Raw genomic sequence first — 12,565 nt, 5'->3', positions numbered from 1 at the left:
GACATTCCAACCACAGAAATTACGTACTTACTCATAAGCTAAACTTGGTTCTCACATTAAGACACACAATCTCCTAGACATTGTTACCGGATCGATGTTAGCAACGGAAAAAGAAACTGTTCTGTATGAACAGAGCCCTCTTCTATTTTACTAAGCTTCCAAGCGTTTATACATAACCATCACTTAACATACATTTAAATGTGTAGAATAATATTAAAAATAATCTTAAAGAACGCTGATGGGAAGGGTGTGGACTAGGTTAATCTGTCTGATGACAGGGTCCTGTGGCCGGATTTTATGAACACTGTATTGAAACTTCCGGTTAATTAGAAAACAGTGAATTGACCATCAAAGCTAATATTGGCATGGGATTAGTCACACTGAGTGTTTAAAAATATAATACGAAATATTAAAAATACCTCTTTTGTTTTCATCATGAACCTGTTTATTTTTGCTGCCTTCAGATTCATAAATATAAAAATGTTCTTGATTTTTTTCAATTCAATTCAATTAATTTATTTACGTGTTTGCCAACAGCAAGAAGCCAATAACAGGCAAACACTGATAATACATAAAATAAAATAATTCGTGCAGTAACAATAACTTTGTTGCTTGTTTTGATTTCCCGCCATGCACATTTCCTTAGTTTCTTCGCCTTATTTGCAAACCAGTTTATTTCTATCCTAAATCACTGAATTATAGTACTCTGATGTGTACACTAATGGACAAATACGATTTGAGGTGTATCAGGAGCTGAGTTCTGCTGTTTCCGTATTGATTTAACTAGCAAATGGGTGATCAGGTTCAAGTACCATGCCAAACATATTGACATAGGCCTCTGTAATGGAAACCGTGTTGCCAGGGAAACTGCATGAAGACTGCTTGAGTAAGCAGAACTGGGTTGGCCATGACCATAATTAGTGAATATGTATACACCACGTTTCAAACTCTATATGTTAAGTTCTACTTTGCATCAAGTGGGAGTTCAGACATGCGTATCACTCCGCGCTATAGTTTACAGGAAGGTTGAAATAGATTTTGAAAATATTTGTTACTTATATGTCCAAAAAAAAATGTTACAGTTCGTTCTAGTTTCCAACAAACAATCAGCAAGGCATGAAAAACGATCTTTGCTTCTTTTGTATGTGTACTGAACGCTGTCTTTTGCTTTGAGGAAAGAATGTGCGGTAAAAGTGGACTGCTGTCCCCTGGTTCTTGAGGTTGTGTAGTCCTGGAAGTCGTTAGAAAGGTTTTGAAAGGTTTTGAAAGGAATTTCCCCCTTAGTTTTCAGTTTTCCACAATTGTTATGAAATGAGCTACTTCTTATTTGCACCAAAACTTGAATTATTTACGAGCATAACGAGGGGAAGCATAACCCCAACTTCTTGCTAGAACTTTCACTGTTAAGAATTTCAACAGCTGGAGTGAAACCTGTGTTAGAGGAAGTGATGCAGGCAGTATACTTCTCTCGCAGATTTCATCATCCGCTGCATTGTTCTATCTAGATATTCCTGAAAAGGCGTGTGGCTGTCCATGAACGAACACGGCGTTCATGGACATGCGTATTTTTTGTGAAGACACTAAAAAGCGAAAAAACTCGCACGAGTTTAAAATTTGGCATATCTGGAAAAAAAAATACAGGGCAGTGTCACTGAACGCAATAGTAGCGGGAAGTAGAGCAGTGTGATGGGCGCGACAAAGAGAAACACTTAGTTTCTAAAGTTTTTTTATTTTATCTTCTTGTCGTTCAGTTTCACAGAACTGACTAATTTCTTCAATCATTAGGTACTGACGTCTATAAAACCGATTCAGAACTTTGTACGTGGTTTTCTTGTGGCGATAGAGCAAGTTAGAAATCTGCACCATCGCACTTGCTGTGCTGTTAGTTCTCCAAATATAAGCCAGTCGTTGGCGAGTTGAAAAGGCCGCGCCATTGCACTAATTGGCTGGGAAGTTTCTGGTACGTGGCACCCAAACCAGGACCAGGCGCCATATTAAAACATGAATAAGTAACATCATGTGTGTAACGAGCTTCTCTTTAAAGTCGAAACAAATTTCTCTCACGAAGAAATTCTTTAAAGATGTGGCATTTGGTACAAAAGGGGTGTATTCCGGGACGGTCAGTAAATATCTTCTAGTTGTATGACTCACAGAACTAGAGCTGATGTGGTAGAAAACAATTACGTGAATCCAGTCTAAAGTTTTAAAATGTGCCTTGCTATGAACTAGGTATCTCGATTATAAATATTAATAACTCATTTTCGTAAATGTTTATGTTCAGGACCTTCATTTTCATAATGGATTACATTAATATTTATAGTCTAAATAAAACATAAAATGCCAGCGTCGATCAGATCGAATCTCTGGAATCGATGTGTCCGTCATTATGAAATGGCACATGCATTTGTCCTGACGGTAAAGACACAACTTCCGCCTGTATCAGAGGGAATTAAATTTCATTCCTAAATTTCGTTAAACTAAATTCAAATCAAGATTCAAAAAACTTAAAACTTAAATGATACTATTTGCATATTTTGGCTCTTTGAAGGGTGACATTAAAACGAGTACTAACGACAAGTTAAAGTTGATAGATACCAACATTTCGGAGGAAAGTGTCTCCCCCAGTAAACACCACCGAAACGTCGGTCAAATAATACCAGACTAAAGGACACTACATCCCAGAATACAATAATGTTCATATTGTCTGTTTGGCCATACAGGGTATTTAACTCGAAAGATGGAGTCAGTGTGTTCCTCCGAACCACCTACATCGAGTCACAATCCAGGAAAAGACTATCGACTTAAACATCCCTGTTTACTTCTACATATTACTCACACGGCAGAAATTAATTCTAAACAAAACAAGACCGTCACAAAGTAACATAAATTTCGAAACATACCAAAAGGCGTATATGGGGTCAATTTCAAGATTCTGTTAATAAATCTGCAACAACGAAGCTACTTCCAGGTGGACACATCATATATGAAACACAGGACGCACATATGTGATAATATATCCAGTACCACGGATGTAAAACGAGCAAAAAATAAATAAAAAGTTAAACGCTTAAAACGGTGTGGATAAACACAATATACGTGTAATTAGTAAACGTAGCTTGTAAATTAACGACACCAATGTACACAGCAGTAACCCAGCATTATAAATTCTATATAAATTCATCACAACTAGACAGCAACACATTCCTCTTGTTGTTGCAATGGGATGAGAGTAAGTCTCTGTGGAACGTGGCCCCTAACAATCGCATTACCCTTATCCCAAACGATACATGAAAGACGGACTCGAAGTAAAAATAAATAAATAAACTTGTCGCAGTGCCACCTTGCCCACCACAAATCCCACGAACTGACCAAGGCCGCCTTAGATGCGGCAAGACCGATGTAGCACTTAAACGCTCATTCAGATGCGAGGACTACTCACTAGCAACACGGCCACTCACAGAGCCAGGATATCGGAATAAATACTAACACACATTAATCATTGCATTATAGAAAACGTACATAAAGACAATGCCGCTATGACCCCTGGAAAATAACCCCCGTATCGAATAGGATAGGAGGCTGGGCGAAACCCAGAGCCGGTGTGGACGCAGTGGGGAAGTCGTTCTGGTCATTGAAGGGCGACCACTCAGTCCGTGACTAACACAGTAATAGTTAAATAATTATTCAAATATGCCGTAATAAACTGTATGTTAACAACTGTAAAATACAATATTAATCAATTAGGACGATGGTAAAAGAAAGCATAGCACAGAATATAAATTGCCTCTTTAATGGATTCAAAATGAGAATTTTCACTGCCCCAGAGGACATAACAAGAGAACTACCCACCACGTCGACAATGGTGATGTTTATATTTTAATAATTACAACGCAGAGATGGTAACTTCAGGCAACGTTTAATAATGCTCAGCAGCCTACTTAACCCTGCTGTGACCCTTATAAAATAAAATAAACTACACTGTGCACGTTCGCTAAAACTTTTACAGTAATAATCTTAGTCCATCTAGGCGAACGCCAGCAGGGTGACAGAAACCTACTTTCAAATCGGTATCTAGTCACCGTTCTTAATTAGAGGCGCAGTAACTAACATTAACTTGACTCATCTACATAAATTATTTTTATAAGTGTCGGTACCAACAGTTACTTAATTGAAATTATGTGAACTGCGTCATACCATCCCTGGTTGTAGAAGGTAAGATATAAAGGGTAGTGTACATGATAAATAGTTTATTATTGTTTCATCTGTTGAGTATTTTAAACCGATTTATGTGAGTACGCGCACAAATTTTAGCCTTAGAAACAGCAGCGCCGCATAAAGATAATCTGGGTTACGAACTGAAGCATTTAGAGTAAAAGAGCATGAAAATGAATAGTAATAACTCAGAACGAAATACGTTTTGTACTCATCATTCACGCCGGTATTATTATATTATAGTATAACCCCTATATCTAAAACAGCGTTGTTAAATAATGTAATAATTTATGTAACAGCTATGCATTCTGAATCTGATGCAGATCAACAGAAGTAATCCTCGATGTTGTTGATAATAACGATGTTTTTGGAAAGAAGAACAGTGTTATGTTGCAATAATTAGTATTTAATCGGATATAAGGAGACATTGAGATATAACTGAACCACTGAAGTGTGTTGAATATGGCGCAGTGGCATAATCCTTACTTGCGTTAGCAAACAATTTCATCAGCAGAGACACAATAACACTATTACTGAAGCACCAGCTTAAGCGAGCCTAACACACTACACGCACTTTCACACTAACCAAATTTGTGCAAAGTTTCTCTCTGGATTCGCAAAATGTCGCTACTGGTTACTTGAATTCATTGCAGTCACATTAGAGGATCGCTACTAAGGTTTACTCTAAAATACCACCAGAGTTACACTGAAGAACTTCGACAAATGAAGTGTCACGTGTGTTCCTCAGAAACGCTGGATCTTGTCTGCAAGTCAAAATGGCGTCACAGTCCAGAAGACTGACATCTTCGTATTCTTCGATAACCATAGATTTTACGCTTAATGATGACACCTAATTCTTGAAACACTAAAGAGCAGGATAAACGAAACAATAATTTTAAAAATCGTTTTGCGTGAGTGTGAGAGACTTGTTGGAACATAAATTGCAAGTGCTAAGAAAAATACCTGGGAGAAAAAAATAAAAAGTAAGCGAGCAGTTTATAATATTACGTGTCGATAAATTTCATTATTTACAAAGGTCAGATATTGATGTTAGCATGGAGAAATATTTTAGGTTTAGATAAGCTGTTCATAGAACTATGGCGGGGGAAATATGGAAACATAATAGAATTTTAGTACGGAAATTTCTTGTAAACGTCTTACCTACAGAAATAAAAAGGACATGGGAGTATTATATTAAAATGGTTCCTACATAGGTAGATGGTTAACAGAAACTACCAGTGGGTGGCACTGTCTCAGGATCGTGCTCGACGGAGGTTTTTGGAATGAGCGGTGTTAAATCTTCGGGTTCTCACAGCGTTAGTTGGCTACTTGCTTAATCTTGCATAAGACTGGGAAGATGCAAGGATATAGAAGCAGAATGCGTGCGCCGATATATCTTCTGCCTGTGCTTATTCAGGATTAATATCGCTTATAAATTATCATCCATCAAATTTTAGACGTAGCATTATAACATTTTCCAATACCCTTCTGCTCTCCTGAGGACTGTTTTTAAGGCAGAACGAAAACTTTCTTCAGTGTAAGCCCCAAAAAAGACCTCAAGATGAATGATAAACATGCTTGTGTTTGCATTCAGACATTTTGCTGCAAACAGAGTTTCGTAACCCGAACCTTCGATCTATTAATGTGTTTGGTTTTATACAACACGGTGATTGAGATATTAGTACAACGTCCCATAAATAAAATTCAGATTACAAATGATTTTGACTTATAGTTTTTCTTGCTATTTTGGGTTTTGGCCCCTTGTAAACTCGTAGCTAGATGCCAACGTTTCGGAGAAACATGCTGTCTCCATCTTCAGGACTCAAGTGGCGATAGTGGGAAGTTGACGGATTTTAGTAGGATTAGAGGAAGGGGAGGCTGAGGAATTGGACTAATCAGAGGTTTCAGTCTACTGCACGCCAATTCCTCACATTTCAGTCCTGAATATGCGAACAGCACATTTCTCCGAAATGTCGTTATTTACCTACAAGACCTAGAACAATACTGACATTTTCACTTCCGTGAAAATCTCATCTCGCATAAGTAAAGTTGTAGGGTTTTTTTTAAAAAATATGTCAACGCTTACATTTCTAAGCAACGATTGAACTGTAGCTTAAAATAATCTTATCAGTCGACAAACAGCAGTTATATAATCCAAGAGACACACAAGTCAGTATCTACTGTAACTTACCACGGCTGAACTGGCTATAGTTCCTGATGACGTTCTCAGCGTGTTTCCTGGCGATGTAGAACCACTCGGACGTGTTACTCAGATACTTGTACTCAACCGCCAAGTCCTTCACGAGTATCGGTCCCTCGGGGAGTCTGTAGGCGTACGGACAGAAAAGCCAGTAGTCCTTGTACTGGAACTGGTCGTAGCAGTTTCCAGCAGCGAAAATGTCTTCGTCAAACTCAACCATTGAAAACACTGAGGCGTGAAGCAGGTACTCAGAGCTCATCACCTCCGTGTCTGCGTATTTCCAGAGTCTCGTCAACATGTTGGCGCGGTTCACGGCCACGTCAGCCTCAACCCGGAACCTTTCCTGGGCGTACTGATCAACAACACCTTCACCAAGATTGAGATCTGTTCCTGCGGTACAGTTCTCTCCAAGAAGATGCTGAGACTCGACGATCGTGAGGAACCGAGTGACGACGTCCACCATCCCGCGCTTTGGATCCGCGGTGTCACTCACCCTCCCCAAATCGTCAACAACACCGATATCACTGTCTATACCTTCTGTTCCCAAGCCCAAATCTTCTTCGTCGTAATACAGAGCCCCCAACTCGTCTTTGGGATTTGTAGGAGACCCATTATTGTTATGTTCATGATTGTTATTTTCGTCGCCTTCAAAATAATGTTCACGTCTGGGACTAGTAAAATCAGCTGTAGATCTCAGTCTGTTCTCTACGTTCTGAGATAAATCACTGGAATTAGCGCCTAAAGAAAATATATTTACTGATGAAGCAGACTTCTCTTCCTTCACCGGCGCAGAGGTTGCTGTGGTCTTTAAAACGTTCCCTTTTGTTGATTGTGTAATTACATAGAGAAACGATGTCGTAGATTGTGGGAAAGTCGGTAATACAGAGTATTTTGTTTCCTGCTTTATAGGCACTGTAGTACCCAATGATGATGACGATGACGTTAAATCTAGCCCTTCAAGTTCATCTGCAACCGTAGTACTTTCATAGTGAATTTTAATTGTTGGATCATCATCAATTGCAGAAGATTTCATGATAGAATTTTTATTTTCGTCATTATTTAATATATCATAACTTTCAAAAATTGGATTTGAACCACTTCTTCTACCATAGCGCAAAAAGTGACTTCTTGAACGACCATGTCGTATAACACTTCCTAATCTTTCTTCGGTATCCCTAAGTACATGGTAATAGCTTTCATCAGGTTGTCCGAGAGTGGCTGCAAACGCAACACTGAACACAGTAAATACTATAATGGTCAATAGGCCTGAAATAACTGTGGTTAATTTCACCATAATGATTTTACTACGTCTCGTTACAAAACTTTATAATAGTTTCCGTTTGCTGTTCATAAAAGTGGTACGTAAAATACGAAATATCCATTAATATTTGTAATTACATATCAGTGTTTTGTTTCAGACGATGTTAGTATCTCGACACGGCCACATTAATGAATTGTTGTTCAGATGTCAGGTGAAAAATGAAGTTAAGTATCTGATGCTATCGAATTTCACACGCACATTGAACAGAATTTGTGAAACGGACTGAAAATACATTTGCGTTCTCAAAAGTTTCGTAAAGTAAGTGTATCATAAGTTTTTAACAACTTTCCTACAAAGTCCATAACTCGAGCCATTGTAATTCGCACTGCGTGACAACATAACAGAAGTTTCAATTATATACATGGCTATTTATTTTAATAAAGTAAAAAATTATCGAATTAAAAGTTTTATTACTGGTTCGTTCTTACACCCTGCAAGAACTGTAGCACAAATGATTATGAAGATGACGGAAAGAACAGGTCTGTCTATGAACTTCAGATGTTTGTAATCGAGAACGACCGACGCATGCGACGTCCAGCGGCGCCGGCGCTGCACTGAGATTTGCTAGACAAGACGACGCTCTTCAGCTGCCGCGAGAGAGCCACCTGCCAGCTGTAAACGCGCGCAGTCGCACATCCGACTATCGATTTTCTTGAAACACTTATTTTCTCATAATGATCACCACATTTTCATTCCCAAAAAACCTTCTTACAATCGGAGCATTTCAAGAAGTGGTGTTACGTCTCTGTATCAACTGCAAACTTCGGTATACGGTGGAATTGTTGTGAACAGTGGGCCACGGACGTTAGAAGGAAAAACAGTAACCAACCAAACGTTATTACAGGGGCAAACACGTAATCTACAAACATGCATCGCCCAAGACAGATACAGCATATATGTGCAAATTGACAGATTAATAATTCCATAGTATAATCTTCAGCGGTAAGTTAACAGTTGCTCAGCTGCCCAGAATAAGAAGGTGCACTGCCGTGTCTACAAACGATCGCAACTCGACTCTACCCTGACCCAGTCAAATCCGATCCATGAATTCACACCCTGAGTCTACATGTTCCATTTTAAATCTTCCCTCTATGTCAACGTCTGTCCAAACACCTAAGACGACGAGTAGACCCCGAAAACCATGTAACACCTCATCATGCAACTTCCTCCAGTGCTTCTCTACTTCTTCTCACTATCAGCAGACGTCGGTTTTCGGCGTCCTAGAAGTATGTCTACTCGTTTAAAGCGACTTACGAAAATCAACTTTCTTCCGCACGAAATGCATGATCATATGTAAACTTAATAACCGATGAAATAACCGCTCTGTGGCATCCTTTGATTTTATACGTACTGACCGAGAAATGGGCTGCAAGTTTTACAAAATTCCCAAACTTAATAAAACATCTCAATTTAAGCATTGTCGTATTAAGTGGAGAGGTCTTTACTTCCTTTGATCTTGCTGTAGTCCTTTGCTTCCCTTCTTTAAGTAACTGCCTGATTTCCACCTATTTGAATAACTCCAGTAAATTTATGAAAGACTCTCGGGCAACAAGCCGTGTCAGGTAGTGAATGAACCATTTCCTCTGCTAACGTTTCGAGAGCTATCTCTGCTATCATCCTCAGGGCAGCTGCGAAACGAAACTGGTCCAATCTTCACTTTATACAACTCCACTAAAGTTCTTAGTCTAAGCAAGAATCGTGGACGGAAGAAATACAAGGCCGCCTGCACAAACGCTGGAGTCTTAGCTACATAACGGGGTCACAAGGGATGGAACTGGGGGCGAAAGGCCGTCAATGAATCAATATATCACCACTATTTCAATTTAAACCGTCTCCTCATCATCCCACTTGTTCAACATTACCACTACCACCTTTCGTCAATTTAAAACTCAAGTCCACAATGAGACTGTTAACAACAGCTACATCTTAACTGCATAGTTATTCCAGTTTTCACGGAATAGTATTGATTATTTAACGGCGCTTTTTCAACTACATTGATTATATGGCGCCGAATGTTATAACGATCAGTGAGTTACGAGGAAAGACGAGGTAGATCTTACAGTATCATCTCGACATTGTTCTGGAGCAATTGAGGAAAATCACGAAAATATAAATACCCTGTCCCCCGACTGAGGTTCGAACCCGGAATCTCCCGTTTCAGAAGCAAGTGTAATAACAATTTATTGGCGATGTTTACCGTATCCCAGTCCTTCTAAATCGATTTTCAGAGATCATGGGTTTCAACAGTTCTGTTTCATAAAAACGCTTTGCATTCATTCTCAGCTTAAACACAAAGCATCCAACTTGCATATTTTGTTTCATTGACGTTGTATGTCAGAGTGTTATAAATACTACGGATCGGATGACGTTCTGCCGGGGATATAAATCGGTTCGACCTAGCCGCCGATAGCAGTTTTATTGATTGATTTTTCTCAGGTTCTTTGCATTAAATTCAAAACTGATTTCTAAATAATCGTTTGTTGATAAATAGGACAATCACTATGGAGACAAAATGCCGGTACATAACGACATAATTAAAATTAATTTTCAATTAATATTTACCTTCATTACGATTTCACAAACTAATTAAAATGTACATCCGTAAGAAGACCACAAGAGTGATTTCAGAGCTGGTGGATTGTACAAACGAGCGGATAACAGCCAATTCAGGAGTCCCAGGTGCATATTTAATATAAAATAAGAGAAAAATGACTTTAGAAGCTGATTGAGTAGATTTCTGCAACACTATTGCTCCAGACTCCTGTTCAGTCGGTAAAAAGATTCGATTCCAGGTTGTAATACTGCCCAACCAGACTAAATTTCTTAACATCTCTGACTCTCTTTACATGCGGATTCTGGGATAGTACGATGAATTCAAATACGATATGACAGCGACGTCTCAAACATTCAATTTACAAATTTTTTTCGCAGCTCATTCAGTGCTTTAAACCCTCCCCAATTCAAGCAGCGACGTTAAATAAACACATAATTTATAAAAGAAAATTAGGAATTCGATTGATAAAAAGTGCTTAGTCCCTTCATGTAACCCCTATAATGTGAAATTATATAAGAACGCTGGAGGTAAGCCCCTATCCATTCGAAAAAGCCCGTACTTTTGGTTCGTATATCCAATAAAATACATCGTGCTTCTGTTACAAAACTCGTTCATAGCTAATAACCCTTTACACTGAGGAACAGATTAAAAAACTGATTTCCTGGGCGTTAAGTACGTGGCGCGTATAGCCACCGCAAGCAGCCTCTTAAGGGATAAAAATAAATCTTATTCACTGCGAACGTGAGAACAGTTATGGAGATCACTCCGCGAAGCTTCTTCTCCGCACAGCGCATGAAACAAGCACATTCAATTTTCACAACCGACGGAGCGGTGCCTGACGTTTCTGTTATGAATGTAGCTGGGTCGGAGGTTATGTTAAAGGGAGACGTACGTTACAAGCAGGTAAAGGTTTGCTATTGAACCTGAATTTATTTGTAGAAAATTGTGTATGACAGAGAAACGTTTCTCTCTTTTGTGTCTTTTCAGTTGTAACGCCGTGTAGTCTGGTAGAATCTGGACTGACTAACCATCACTTCAGGTTCATGGTTCGTGCCCCATGCGGCATATGCAAAGAGGCGAGGTTTTCAATACACGGCTAGCAAACCAGCTGTTTTGAATAGGTTTTCTCGTCATTTTATATGCTTGCAGTGAAAGAACCTTAAAATAGGTCACGGTCAAGCCCTACTAACTACTTTGCAATTCATAATTTACAATCATCGTAACATCTGGCGCTATATCGTATTTACATCTGACAAAACATCGTTAACTGGACCAAGAATTAGCCCATACTAATTAATATATATGAACACTTTCCCTGTTACGAACAAGATATATTGTTTTGAAAACAGTCTCTCTGACTTGTATGTCTCTATGGGTGAAGAGATCTGTTCTGGCCTCTGCAGTAAACCTAAAACTCTATTTATGTTACCATGAATACGTAAACCGGAAGAATATATTTGTACTCAAAACATCAACATGAAAAGGGTTAATGAAGAGGGAAGTATGGCTCCATTGGATGAAGTACGAGAGAAAAAGGGCTAACATCTCTTCCCCCTGAGGGATGTGAATTACGCAACACAAACGCAGCGTTCTGCAAAAACGAGGTACGCTATTTGTATGGCAACATTGAGAAGTGTACGATGAATCAGACATGTATAATATGTATAATTACTTCTTTGTTATTCTTAGCTACATATATTATATATGAGCCGGGATAGCTCAGTCAGTATAGTGACTCTCTACGGGCTGGACGACCGGGGTTCGATCCCTGACGAGGGCAGAGGATTTTTCCTCTAGCCTGTGCGTCCAGACCGGCTCTGGGGCCCACCCAGCCTCCTCTACAATGGGTACCGGGGTCCTTTCCCGATGGTAAAGCCGGCCGGGGCGTGATGCTGACCACTCACTCCCATCTAGTGCCGAGGTCAAGGAAGAGAGGAGCTATACCTCCTCTCACCCCAAACGCCTACATGGCGTATAGTGGGACAAACTTTACTTTACTTTACATATATTATGTAACGTAGAATGTTAGGATAACTATATGAACAAATTAAAATGCATTATATTGGTCTTGGTCTATTTTAACATATCACACCACATTTCACTGCATCATCTGAGAATAATTATAGAATATATGATGATAGCCGGTTTGGGGGCCATGATTAGAATCCTGGGCTTCCCAAAGAAGCGCTAATGACTTGACTGCGAAGTTTAGACGCGTAACTCCGATTTGAAATGCGAGAACTGCGCACAGAATTTTAATTGGGAGACATCTAGAGAC

At 39.2% G+C, this 12,565-nt stretch overlaps 1 protein-coding gene across 5 annotated transcripts in view; it reads right to left on the bottom strand.

Annotated features, from left to right (window-relative positions):
- Window positions 1-8,252, bottom strand: part of LOC110838906 (uncharacterized) — a 253,543-nt gene extending 245,291 nt beyond the window's left edge. For 3 of the 5 annotated variants that reach the window (XM_087358254.1, XM_087358252.1, XM_087358253.1), the window contains exon 1: window positions 6,404-8,251. In XM_087358254.1, the coding sequence (XP_087214380.1) occupies window positions 6,404-7,706 (1,303 nt within the window). In that variant the 5' untranslated portion in view covers window positions 7,707-8,251. Of the gene's footprint in view, window positions 1-6,403 lie in introns of all 5 variants that reach the window. The other 2 variants (XM_087358251.1, XM_022082562.2) reach the window with 1 other exon arrangement.
- Window positions 8,253-12,565: the final 4,313 nt, after the last annotated feature.

The sequence above is a fragment of the Zootermopsis nevadensis genome, unplaced genomic scaffold (genome assembly GCF_977971745.1).
Source record: "Zootermopsis nevadensis isolate Lab colony 2312 unplaced genomic scaffold, Znev_1.0 Znev_ptg000029l, whole genome shotgun sequence".
NCBI classification, from domain to species: domain Eukaryota; kingdom Metazoa; phylum Arthropoda; class Insecta; order Blattodea; family Termopsidae; genus Zootermopsis; species Zootermopsis nevadensis.
Note: the sequence above shows the minus strand (reverse complement) of the source record. Positions and strands in the feature narration are given on the sequence as shown.